At 44.2% G+C, this 12,643-nt stretch overlaps 1 protein-coding gene across 1 annotated transcript in view; it reads right to left on the minus strand.

The window, feature by feature from the left end:
* Positions 1-392: 392 nt before the first annotated feature.
* The window catches only part of lrp8 (low density lipoprotein receptor-related protein 8, apolipoprotein e receptor), a 148,174-nt gene continuing 135,923 nt past the window's right edge, over positions 393-12,643 (minus strand). Inside the window, 7 exon segments of the mRNA XM_053430020.1 lie at positions 393-461; positions 463-527; positions 530-697; positions 3,251-3,319; positions 7,140-7,553; positions 8,703-8,855; positions 11,254-11,395. Coding sequence (XP_053285995.1) covers positions 393-461; positions 463-527; positions 530-697; positions 3,251-3,319; positions 7,140-7,553; positions 8,703-8,855; positions 11,254-11,395 — 1,080 coding nt within the window.

Consider the following 12,643-nt stretch of genomic DNA (forward strand, 5'->3'; position numbering starts at 1 on the left):
GAGCGGATAAAAGAATGTGATTCTTTCGCAGCTGCTTTTTGTAAACAAAGGATGATATGTGCTTGTTTGGTGAGTTCTGTCAGGAAACATGTCTTCAAGGTTCAGGACAAATAGATGTAGAAATAAATGGGACACCAGGTTTGGGGATGAGGCTTTGATAAACATATGTACTGTATGATAATGGTCTATGAAGGTGAATGATCATGGTGAGCTGGTGAAGGGCTTGTGTGTGTGTGTGTGTGTGTATGATTCCAGCTTGTGGACGTGTGCGTGTTCAAGCCTGGTCCTTCTCTCCACCAGGTCTACGTGTGAAACAACAAACAGGTTTCTCCAAACCCCAGCGCGTCCTCCCGTATCTCAGAAATACTCCTTCACTTCCTCCGCAGATCCTCTCATTTGCCGCTGGAGAGCATCGGCGCCCCCGAGTACCAGTGAGAGTTGCTGTCTGTGATGCCGCCGCCCTAGTGGCAGCGCTATGAACGGCTGACTGTGGCTGCCACTCACTGCTGGGTAGACGTGGCCGACGACTCGCTGTGCCTCCCGATGTGGATCTCGTCGTCGTCGTCCTCCGTGGTCTTGCGGTACACCGGGTTGTCGAAGTTCATGCTCTTGGTGTTCTTGCGCCGCCAGTTGCGCCAGACCAGGTAGCCGCCGCCGCTGCAGAGCAATCCGATGACCACTGTGGCAAGGATAGGGACTGCATGTGTTTAACACACACACACACAACAACAACACACGGCGGGAGCGTTAACACAGCCCAGGGGACACAGAGCGGCGCTTTAAGCACTGTTTCACACACACACAGACACACACACACACACACACACACAAACACGTCGCACACGTTCCTCCAAGTTCTGAGGGCTCATTATTTTCAGACTTTGATTTTCAAGTCAAATCAAAGAAAAAGGTGGGCGACTATCTCACCCCCTTGTGTTTGATGTGAAGAGGCAGGTTCTGGTGTCACAATCCTTTGCTCTAGTCCATATAGGGTGCAGATATAGTATTATATAATATGTACTATAGTTGGAAAGCACCCTATATTTAGTTTTCAATTACTATCTACATGAAGAATTCAGTTTCCATCAATTATATTTTATAGTATATTTTGCTAGAAACTGGAAAGATGGCTAAAACAATGAGCCTTCATTTTTCAGACATACATTATATCACATTCCATCGATTATACAGATTGATCAAACAAACACATGCACAACTAGCAAACCATAAATGCATGCAATGACACACACACACACACACACACACACACACACACACACACACACACACACACACACACACACACACACACACACACACACACACACACACACACACACACACACACACACACACACACACACACACACACACACACACAGACAGAGAGAGAGAGAGCGAGCGAGAGACCAGCACATTGATTAGACCTTTTAGGCGTTTTGAATAAAACCCCAGCAGCTGTTATTAGCATATTAAACCAGTGCTGCCACACTGAGGCAATGATTTATAATTTTGCACTCGCCTGGGTTAAAAAAAAATGAAACACTATCTGCAGACGGTTGGACTGAGGTTATGGGAGGAGAATGGACGGAGGGGGGGGGGGGGGGGGGGGGGACTATGAAAGGATGGAGAGGAGAGAGGAGAGGAGAGTGAGGGTTGCGGGGCGGTGGAGGTGCGTGGGGGTTGGAGGATTTGAGATAAGCTCTGTCTCTCTCCTCTCATTACCATATCAGCATGACTGCCAAGCTGCCCTGTAGGACCCGTGTGCATGTGTACGTACGAGTGGATGTGTGTGTGTAGACGACAGAGAGAGAGAGAGAGAGAGAGAGAGAGAGAGACAGAGAGAGGGAGGTAGGGGGAGAGAGAGAGAGAAAGAGAGAGAAGGAGAGCAGCAGCCAAACCAGATGTGTGTCAATGAGGAGAGATAAAACAAGTGTGTGTGTGTGTGTGTGTGTGTGTATGTGTGTGTGTGTGTGTGTGTGTGTGTGTTTGTGTGTGTGTGTGTGTGTCTGCATCAGCAACATAAGCCCCTCCTAATTGCTCTTTTGTTGGATAGGCACTTGAGATCCCTGAAAGACCGGGCTGGAAACCCCAGATCTGCCTTTGTTCTTCTCTAACACACGCACTAAGAATTCTCCCTGGTTTTAAATAAAAAAGCTTTTGTATCGTTTAGAACATTTTCACTCCAATTACAGAGCGGCACAACAGCCCCGCTTCAGCTAATAAGCATCGTCGGGGCTGTTGTTCCCTGGCGGAGGAGCTGTGGGTGGGCACGCTGCGTATGGAGGGAATGGGGGGGCAGAAATCGGGCCCTGGCGGAACCTCCACCATAATTAATGTTTCCAAGCTGCCAAAAAAAAAATCTGAATGGGGGGATTTATGTGCCGCGATGGGGGACGGGCTGGGGGACGGGATTGGACTGGTTAACAGTCTCTGTGGTTGTTTTAATGAGCTGGTATCTCAATCGTTGAGAATGAAAAGAGGGAAAATAACAGCGTCGCCATTCGTCGGAGTTCCCATAACTAATCAAAGGGTTCATATTAGGGATGAAAGAGATCTCAATTAATGCCATATTGCCACATACTGCTGCTTTAAGGTCATTTGCACATTTAAATGATTTCTCGGTTAAGTTAAGGCATGAATGTTTTACTTATTTCCATAAATTTAGATTTGAATCCAGAGCTAATAGAAGAGATTAACTTTGCCAAACTGGTAACATGCATTTCCCCTTGTACGTCTCACCTTCATTAACATGGTGCAGTGATGAAATGATAATGTATATCGTAAGTTTCCACTGCTCCAGGGCCCAAATCACTATATTATCTCATTAATCCTCAGTTCAGCCCTTTTGATATTTCCTCCTTTTCAAACCCTGATGTGTTCTCAGTCCGCTGGGTCACAGAAAGAGGTCAGAGCCCTGGATTGATAGAAGCGTGAGCTGGTCGTGAGTTTAATTTATCATTTCCTGAAATATCTCTAATAATGACAACACACACACACACACACACTCACTCAAACATCCCCAACACGTTCATACGACACTTCTTTTTGTTATAAAATCAAAAGATAGACTCATTTTAAATCAGTGAAGTGGGGATGGAAACACACTGTGGCACACGTGCAGGTTTGGACACACACAAGCAGTCAAACACACACATCTGCAAACACACAAACACACACGGAGCAGCGAGGAGGGAGAAGCAGGCAGGCAGAGAGCGGAGACAACAACCACACGGAGTCGGGTACTCACCGATAGGAATCACTATCCCCAGAACAGCCACTGTGATGTTGTTACCTATGAGGTAGTGATCACTCGCAGCTGAGGAGGAAGAAGAGAAAGAAAAACATAAAAACTCAGCAAAAAGTTCTGCTCCGGAGCATCCCCCCCCCCCGAAAGGCCTCGGTAGAGAGAAGAGAGAACTTTGCTGCGTAGAGAATTAAACACACATGTATTTACATAATGTACGTGCAGAGATCTGATTTCACTTTCAAATGCTGATGAATCACATCGGGGCGTCTATGTAAATTCAACGAGATGCTTTTTAATGTAAGAGGAGACAAATGCAATTTCAACAAGCAGTGAATCATGATCTGCTCAAAGGTAAATGTGGATTTTAGGAGGTGATACATCATAGAGGCGAGGTTTAAAACAAGCTGTGGGACCAAAGACTGAGGGGACGTGAACTTGACCTGATGTGGGGACATACGTTTTCTATGTGTTCATAATGTGAATGAAGACGATGCAGCACAGAGAGGATCTATTCTCCACGTGCTCCGTGTCCTCAGTCCCCTTCAACTCTCTCCCTTGACCAGGTCAGGGACATTAATCCTGCACCTCAGCCTGTTAGCAGCAGGATCATCAGCCAGAGTTTGATCAGATGGTTATATTAGGTCCAGGGAGGCAGATTAACAGAGATCACAGCTCTGACCCTGCACAGTAACTGACTGAGTGATGGAAAATACAAGTAAGACACATATTATAGCTCATAAAGGCAGATATATACAGGATAAACTGCCGTCTGATAAGCCCATCACACGTCTGACACCTAGAGAGGAAACTTAGCATAGTTCATTCCAGAGCCCCTTATCCCAACCTTAACCATCAAATCTAAATTCCTAACCTAATTCTAACCCTAAAAACCAAGTCTTCACCTCAAACCTCCCATTAGAAGTGGGTCAGAAAGTGAGGACCGGCCCAACTTTGCCCAAATGTCCTCAATCTGAAATAAGATTTTCTTGAGGGACATCCAAAGAGTCCAAAGACTCTAAAAAGCAGAAAAAATAGAAGATAATAGAATCTTAAAAGGAGACATATTTCTATTTTGTGAGTTTGTTCCCTCACTTAAAGTTACTGTGTAGCATTGACACATAATCTGTTATTTTATTATGTGTAGGGGCTCAACTTCTAGTTAACTATCTAGTTCTCGAGCAAACGGAGATCACCTCCACAGATATTCATAGTTCGGCTCTTTTCACCACAGACACAAAGCTACAGACACACCTGCTGCAAACTTTAATTAACATGCATTTAAAAAATCCTCAATTCACACAGTTCGTCCCTCAGACTCTGTTTCTGTGCTTTGGTGCTAGAAAGAGAAACTTTTCCCTTCATGAATCAAACCAAGGAGCCTCATTAACTTGAGATAAACTTTAGAAACGATTTCTGCAGATTGGATTTGGAGAAATCTTCCCAATCCTCTGACAGCACCACAGCATTTTGTTTAACGCTGCTTAAAGATTGATGAATATTACAGCCATGCGCACCAGCTGTTTTATTTTTTTATCATCCATCCTGGTTCTACACGACAGCAGCCGCAGCACCGCACGTGTGGAGCAGCTGATGCCGGCGAACTCGACAGTGTTCGGCGAGTTAGAAATGATAACACACGGCCCGTGGGTTTGGAAACACGTCTGGTTCATGCCCCATTTTCTCCTCCACCTCTCATCTGAGGAGCGCTTGTGGTGAGGCGAGGACCTTGACAACTTCAGAGGAAAAACATGTTCCTGCCTCTTAGAAATTCTGAAAAAAACCCGATGAGACCAGCTGCAGCAGCCATTCTCTTTAATTCCCAGGAAATCACTTTCTCTCCTTCCTCTTTTTTGCAGTCCTGTCGCTTCTTATCCTTATAAACGTGTTTTTCTCTCACAACAGTTTCATTTTCCTCCTGACTCCCGTCCTCCCTGCTGGGAGCTGCACTGTCACCTTCCTGTTTGTGCTAGTTCCTCTCCGGCGTCTTTATTGTTCAACACTTTTCCCTTTTTATTTAACAGTCCTTAGATTTACAGTCCTCGGCTCGTTTTCTCATTTCCCCCGTCCTCCTCTCGTCTCTTCCCTTTTCCTCCGACTCTCACTCCCATTTAAAACTTCCATTATCCGTCCCCTGCTCCTCTCCCTCTTACCTTTGTCATCCCCGAGCCGCTCGCTCTCCTGATTTCTCACTATAATGAGAAATGTCTCTGATGTAAATGCAATATTGTAAAATCTGGGTTCAAACCCAGTACAGCCGCTGACACTCTTTCTCACCAACCCACCCACTGCCATCTTCTCCTGCATCTCGTATTCTCTCTCCAGCAATAGGGCGAGACATTCTAATAAAATACTTCTATATCAATGACATGAAGAAGTTTGTTTTATTGCTCTGGCTTTAAAAGGGCTGTGGGGCTGTTGACAAACAAATGATCGGATCCACATTTCTAGAGTTCTCCCAGTAAAAAGAAACTTAAATTATAGAGCGCCGACAATTCATTGGTTTGTTTTACGGCCGATATTGTTATCATCGAAATGAAAACTTGTATTTTACAGAAGAAACACAGCAGGAAAGATTGTTTTATTTATTTGGGCGCCTGTTTCCTTTAAAGTTATTAAAAGTTTATGGTAAAACTGTTAAACAAAAAGTCTCCATTATGTTTCTTTGTAATGAGAGTTTGATGTTATCTTTGGAATTAATTACTTTATTTAATTAAATTTCATTAGTAGAGCAAATTATACACATTATCTCAGGGCACTTTACATCGTAAGGTCGAGATCTAACACTTATACACTTATACAACCGTGGAGAGAAAAATATCATTGCCAATTATGTTTTTAATATATACCAGGCAAAATATAAGCTTCCGATTTTTTTATTACCTATTATCGGTATCAGCATTAGCCCCAAAAAGCCTGTATCCACGGGCTCTACTAATCCTTATGAGCAAAGTGGTGAAAAAAGCTACTAATTTAGATGATAATGATCATTTCACTGTTGTGAGGAGCAGTTTGGCTCCTTACGTCCATGTTGATGTCTTCATGAAGGAACTGCTGGAAGAACTAAAAAGCTGGAAATACAGATTTCAATATAATTATCCCAGTGTGGTATGCAGCCCAGCGGTTTATCATTTTTGTGTTTTGCCGCTCTATCAAGGATTCCTTTCTGCTTCCAAATGCAATTTAGGTCTCGGCTCTGCTTTGTGAGCCGTCGTTACCGCTGCTACATTCTGCTGTCATTGTTTGTCTGGGCAACAAACTGTAAAACAACATTTCTCTGGCACGCAACGAAAACTCGGTTTGTGTGAGAACAAAACAAAATTGAAAAAGAATCCTGCCACAGAGGGAGAGTGAAAGAGAGGGAGAGAGAGGGGTAGAGGGAGAGGGGGGGGGGAGAGAGAGGGAGAGCGGCTGTCAGAAAGTGAGGATGAGTGATGAGAGGTGCAAGACGAGAATGGAGGGGACTGTCGTTTGTTAGCTCTGACAGCTCTGTTACATGCTGCTCATGAGGGACCAACAGGGAACAGACTGAGAGATACATGAGTGTGTGTGTGTGTGTGTGTCTGTGTGTGTGTGTGTGTGGGAAAAGCAAAGAAAGAAAGATGACATACAGTAGAAAGACAGACGGTGAGAGAGAGAGAGAGAGAGAGAGGAGAGAGAGAGAGAGAGAGAGAGAGAGAGAGAGAGGAAGCCAGAGAACGGAGGGAAACTGATGTAAGCGGTAGTTTTCAGCTCCACGCTGCTTTAGTGGCAGGTGGTAGCTGTAGCGACAGCAGATGGACGAACACACACACACACACACACACACACACACACTAACCCATCCTCTGTGCAAACACTCGCTACACACACACACACACATTCCCATGCACAGACTCACCACGGTCCTTACCTCTGTGGGAGAGGTTGCCGTTGCTCTCTCTCTGGATGCTGTTGGGGGCCACGGGGCCCAGCAGGGGGGTGCGGGTGGAGGTGGACGTCTGACTGGTGCTGGTGAAGCTGGTCGTCTCCGTGCTGGTGGCTCTGGGGGTCCGAGCCTGGGACGTCGTGGTGGCTCTGGGTCTCTGAGGAGAGGCTGTTGTCGTCGGGCGTCTGGTGGAGGGCCTTTGCGTGGTGGTGGCTGCGGAGGTGCCGGCGGTACTTGTTGTGGTGAGGGGAGCTGTGGAGGGTGTTGTAGTGGGGGTGGTGGTGGTGGTGGTGGTGGGGATAGTCGTGCTGGTTGTTGTGGCGCTCGTTGTCGTGGTCGTGGGAGGAGTTGTTGTCGGGGGTGTGGTTGGAACAGCTGTCGTGGTCGTTCGGGGTCGAACTGAGGAACAGGACAAAAAGATTTGACTCACAGCCGACGAACACATCATATATTTCTGATTCTGATATGTGATAGCGTCCTGCCGCCGGGGCTGTGAGGCAGTGCCCGGGTACAAACACCTCAAGGCAAAAAGGTATCCATAATAATCAGATTTTTACTGGGATGACAAAGTGCAAGGTGCAGGAGTGTAGCCCACAACCAACCGATGGAGCTGCTTAGAATAAATGGTCAAACTAGCCAAGATTTGGACAAAACATCCAACAGTAAGTAAGTAACTAGTTGATGTCACCTCATTTAGCCTGAGCTGCAGATCCACTGAGGGGATAGTGGCCTCAATATATCATCTACATTTACTTCACCTGTCCAAACAGAAGGTACAACACATTGTGCATTAAGGAGAACTACTTCACTAATGTGGGGGCTGTGTTGGGAGAACATGGGGACAGGCTGAGTGGTGAAATAAGGTCGGAGAAATATCGACGGTGGACTGGAGACACTGGTAAGCTCAGGGAATCCCTGACCCACTTCACGTGACTGTGACACCTTTTAAACACAGGTATCAAATCCACTGAAGGAATCGGCTTCTCAATCCATTATAATCTAGTTAAATAGGTTAAGACTGAATGTTCAGGGCCGATACCAGGAAATAGTAGATTCAGATAAAAGCTATAATTGTGAAAATGTTCTTTTATTAAGATGTGGGCTTTAATAGTCACACTGGATTTTGTATTTTATAGATACATCGTTTATTCTACATATTTGACTGACAGGTTATTACCAGTTTATCTCCTTAAATGTAAAACTTCAGGGCTTGAGTTTGAACTCTTGTCTGAATATGGGAGGCAACAACTCTCTTGCTGAACCAACAAAGAACTGAACTCAAACAGAACCTGTCAGCACTTGTTCCCAGACCTTCACCCACATACAAGAAACCCTCTAATACACTGAATAGTTTAAAGGAGAGCATTTATTTATAGATTTCTATTAATACTTAATACTTGAGGTGGAGAGATTTGAGCAGAGTTGAGGGTGAAGCTCCACTTTTAAAATCCTCATGGTCACTCTGAGGCCGACTTCATGCCTCGTCAGGTTCCTTCAATCAGCTCCCCAGTTAGTGGGATTGACTGGTTCCCAGTGTGATCCACTCACCTACAGCACAGCGCCTCATGTCCGGCCCCAGCTCCATTCCTTCAGGACAGGCACAGGTGTACTTGGGGGAGTGGTCCGTGATCTGAGGGGCCTTCAGGCAGAGGTACTCACAGCCCCCGTTGGGTAGACTGCCCATGTTACAGGTGTCGGGAGCTGGAGGGACGAGAGCAGGAAGCGAGCAGAGGAAGAGGAAAGAAGGGAAAACGTGAGAACAGAGGTTTAGTTGTACTTGAACTGAAGACAGAGAAGCCATTTTGGTAACGTTAATTATAAAAGGCGTCAATCGATAGGGAACTTTGGGAAAACCTCAAAGAAAACTGGAAGCTCCTGTAGAAAAGTAATCAAACTGTATTCTGACATGAAAAAAGGCTCTGGACCTTCTCCAGACTCTGGATTTCACATATGAATAGTACAGTAGAGTAGATTTTCCAGATTAGAAAGCGTCCACAACATTCAGGTGAGAGGTGGCACCCGGGTGGAGCTTAGTTGAACCGAAAGCCTTTCCATGTTGACGTCTTCATGTAAGAGCCCAGGGTCTTGAACCTCTCCAGTCCAGGGTCAAACACTTGCACACTACTTCCTACCTAATAACCATTTTGTGCAACATGCAGCAAAGCAACATAAAATCGAAACTTGAGCTTTCACAGTGTTTCATTTATGGAGCTGTATTCATTCCAGAGGCTATTTTCCGGTCCAATGAAGAGATGCTCGGGTTAAGACGAGGGTCTCTAAACTTTTTCTCCTCTAATCTCTCCACTCAAATGAAACATTTACATGTTTTTTTCCCAGCTGCAGAATCTTGAGTGGTGCGAAAAACATTGCTCCTCTCTGCCATGTGCGGGAGGCACCAGAACTAGGTCAGGTCGCGGTCGATTCTGCCTCCTGATTCGGTTACGAAGCAACACATCAGAGGAGCCACCAGCCATCAGGGGAGGAAGCTGCACAGCTCACGACGCACACAGAGAGATTTTAATAATCTGGGAATACACGCGTGCTCCAGTACAGTGTCTCTGCGTAATGAGCACGGTACAGTTATATGAACAGTCTAAATGAATTTCTTAGAAGCTGCACATATACCTGCTTTCCTTATTAATGAGGAATGAAGCTCTTTGGGAATGTCATGACCCAATCTGATGAAACATTCGAATTCTACAGTGGTGCAAGAAAAAGTGGGAACAGGGAAAGTGAAGAGAAAGAGAAAAGAAGGCAACGGGAGAAAAGGACAGAGGAAAGAACCATTGCTGCAGCGTCCCGTCCTCTCGTTCTGCACCACACCGCCTCCCGTAGGTGCAGAGGAAGAACAAAAGCTTCAAAGAACAACCGCACGGATAAAAAAGAAATACATAGATAAATAATTAAAGAGGCACAACAAAGAGAGTCAGGAGGAGCGGATCTTTTGATGACGTGTGTCAAGAAAAAATGAACACATGTTGATCAGGGGTTAAAAGAAGATCCACGAGCCGTCATCTTCTGCTGTGTGGATCAGTTTCTCTTTGGATTAATATATAGTAAATAATAAACATATATGAAAAGCGAGAGAGCAGAACATGAATGTGAAAGAACTGGAAGAGAGGAGGCTCATCTTGTAAAGGGCCTCAGTCAAGGTCATAGTTGATCAAATCTTGATTTAGCCCACTTAGGCCCGGTTGTTTCATAACTCGCACTCAGACACAGTTTGGAGGAAACGTGCTGAATTCTGTGATATTTTCTCTCTGAGCAGAAGTCTTGATTTATTAATGAGGGAACGCAATTAGCTCCCCACTGGCACTCAGGCAAGACTGCTCTGAGCGAGGGGAGAAAACAAAGCATGAAAACAGACTCATGGAAACAAATTGCTAGAACACACATACACACACACAGAAGTACAAACAAACACACGCACACGCACACACACACACACACACACACACACACACACACACACACACACACACACACACACACACACACACACACACAGAGAGACGGCAACTCCTGCACACACACCCGTGGAGAGATGCACACACCTGGGCATGCAACCATCCCTATAACAAATAATAATAATAAACACATCAGTTGACATGCCAGCCACATGTCAGTTTGAACACACAGTTCATTGTGTATGACGGCTTTGAAAATAGTTTTTTCTACATTAACTTCTTTTAAATTCAGGGTTTTGTTAGCACGGAGTGAAACATAAGAGGAATCACATGTTGTACTTCCCAGGATGTTTGGGTCTGTAAGAACTATTGACATTATATTCAGACTACATTACGGACCATAACATGCAGATGTGTGGTGCGACAGACAGAGCGAGGACAAGGCTGCAAAATAGTGCTACACAAAGCAAGTTAGAGATCTCTTATGCTATTTTAAGAGAGTGTAAAAAATGTGTTAGTTCATTATGTAACTGTGGCAGAGTCTAGATATACATCGGGGAACACGGTTGTATTCCTAACTATTGATATTGCTGAAACTATTTGTAGTGTTCTTATTGTATTTCCTGCATCATTTGTTTAGTTGTAACGCAAACTATTTGAATGAAGTTGTTGTTGTTGTTTCCTTGTCTTACCTTTGGGCTGCCTCTGCTCATGAAACACCACGAGGTCCAGGGGGTTGTTGAGGTGCTCCGCCACCTTGAGGACATCTTGTCCCGTCAGTCGGTTGGCGCTGTAAATCGCCTCATCCTCCACGTCGGTCCAGTAAATACGATCCTGCATCGACAGAGAACAGAGGAAATGTACATATCACTGAGTGTTGAACCCTGAAGGCTTTTACACACCAGGCGGGTGACGAATAAACAAATGAAAATGAATTTGCAGCGGCTCATTCTTTAGTATAATCCAGAGATGATGAGCTCGTTCCAGTGAAACTCCTTTCGTCTACAGAGAGTTGCTACTTCATTTATTCACTGTGCAAACGCTCCTTCTGAAAAAGTTTAATATTCATCTTCTGTGTGAAAGTACGCGTGACAAAAAAAAAAGGAAAAACAAAGAATCATCTCATCGTTCCACAAAAACTTGTCAGGCTCAGTAAAAAGACTTCAGACACAATCAAATAAAATAAAAAGACTTAATGTGACTTATGCTGCTGCAAGATCTTCTTTTTTATTTATGAATCATTTCTGTCGATAAAACAAAACCCTAAAATATTAAGTTTATCAGCAGATAAGGAAAAAGAAAAGGATCAAATGTTTCACTGGAGAGGCTGGAAACAGACGTTTCAGATATTTTCCTGATTTCTCCACAGTCATGAGGATAAAGAGCAGAGCATCATCTGACACAAGTTCGCTGCAGAAGATTGTTGCAGAACTAGTATATAAATTAATTTGTGGTTAAACACAACACATGTTGTTTTTGTTATAATGAGAAAAAGTTTGTTTCCTCATGTCTGATGATGAATTTATGTCTGATGATGAATTTATTGTAATTCAGACTCATTACCACTGTAATGTACCATAGCTCTGCATAGAGCTGCAGTGCATTTAAATAGAATAAATTACGTTTAGTTTTATAAATATGTTAAACAGCGATTGTCCAAGAAAACTGTTCTGGGGAATTCTGCATAAAGATAATTTTTTTTTTAGAGATGAAAGGATCCCAGTAAAAATATTCTGCAGTTTGTAGCAGAGATATATGCACATCCTCACAATGAATGTTTAATTAAATTAACATGCACTTAAATGCACCAGCTCTGTTTTAAATGAAGGGTCCTGTTAGTGTCTGTTTGGAAAAACACTGTCTCCGGGTGTTTGGTCACATATAGATTTAAGTCATGTTATGGCCAGTGGAGGCTGAAACATAAAAATGCATACTCTACTTCTGCAGAAGCTGAAGCTGAATACTGTTTATATGTCCTATGTACATGTAAGGAAAGAAAGTATCTCCCAGGTGTGATTGATATTTCCCCAGAGAGCTTCATGAACTCTGCACATTTCTCTGTCTCGTAACAGTTTCTTGTTG

Source organism: Pleuronectes platessa, chromosome 9 (genome assembly GCF_947347685.1).
Source record: "Pleuronectes platessa chromosome 9, fPlePla1.1, whole genome shotgun sequence".
NCBI lineage: Eukaryota > Metazoa > Chordata > Actinopteri > Pleuronectiformes > Pleuronectidae > Pleuronectes > Pleuronectes platessa.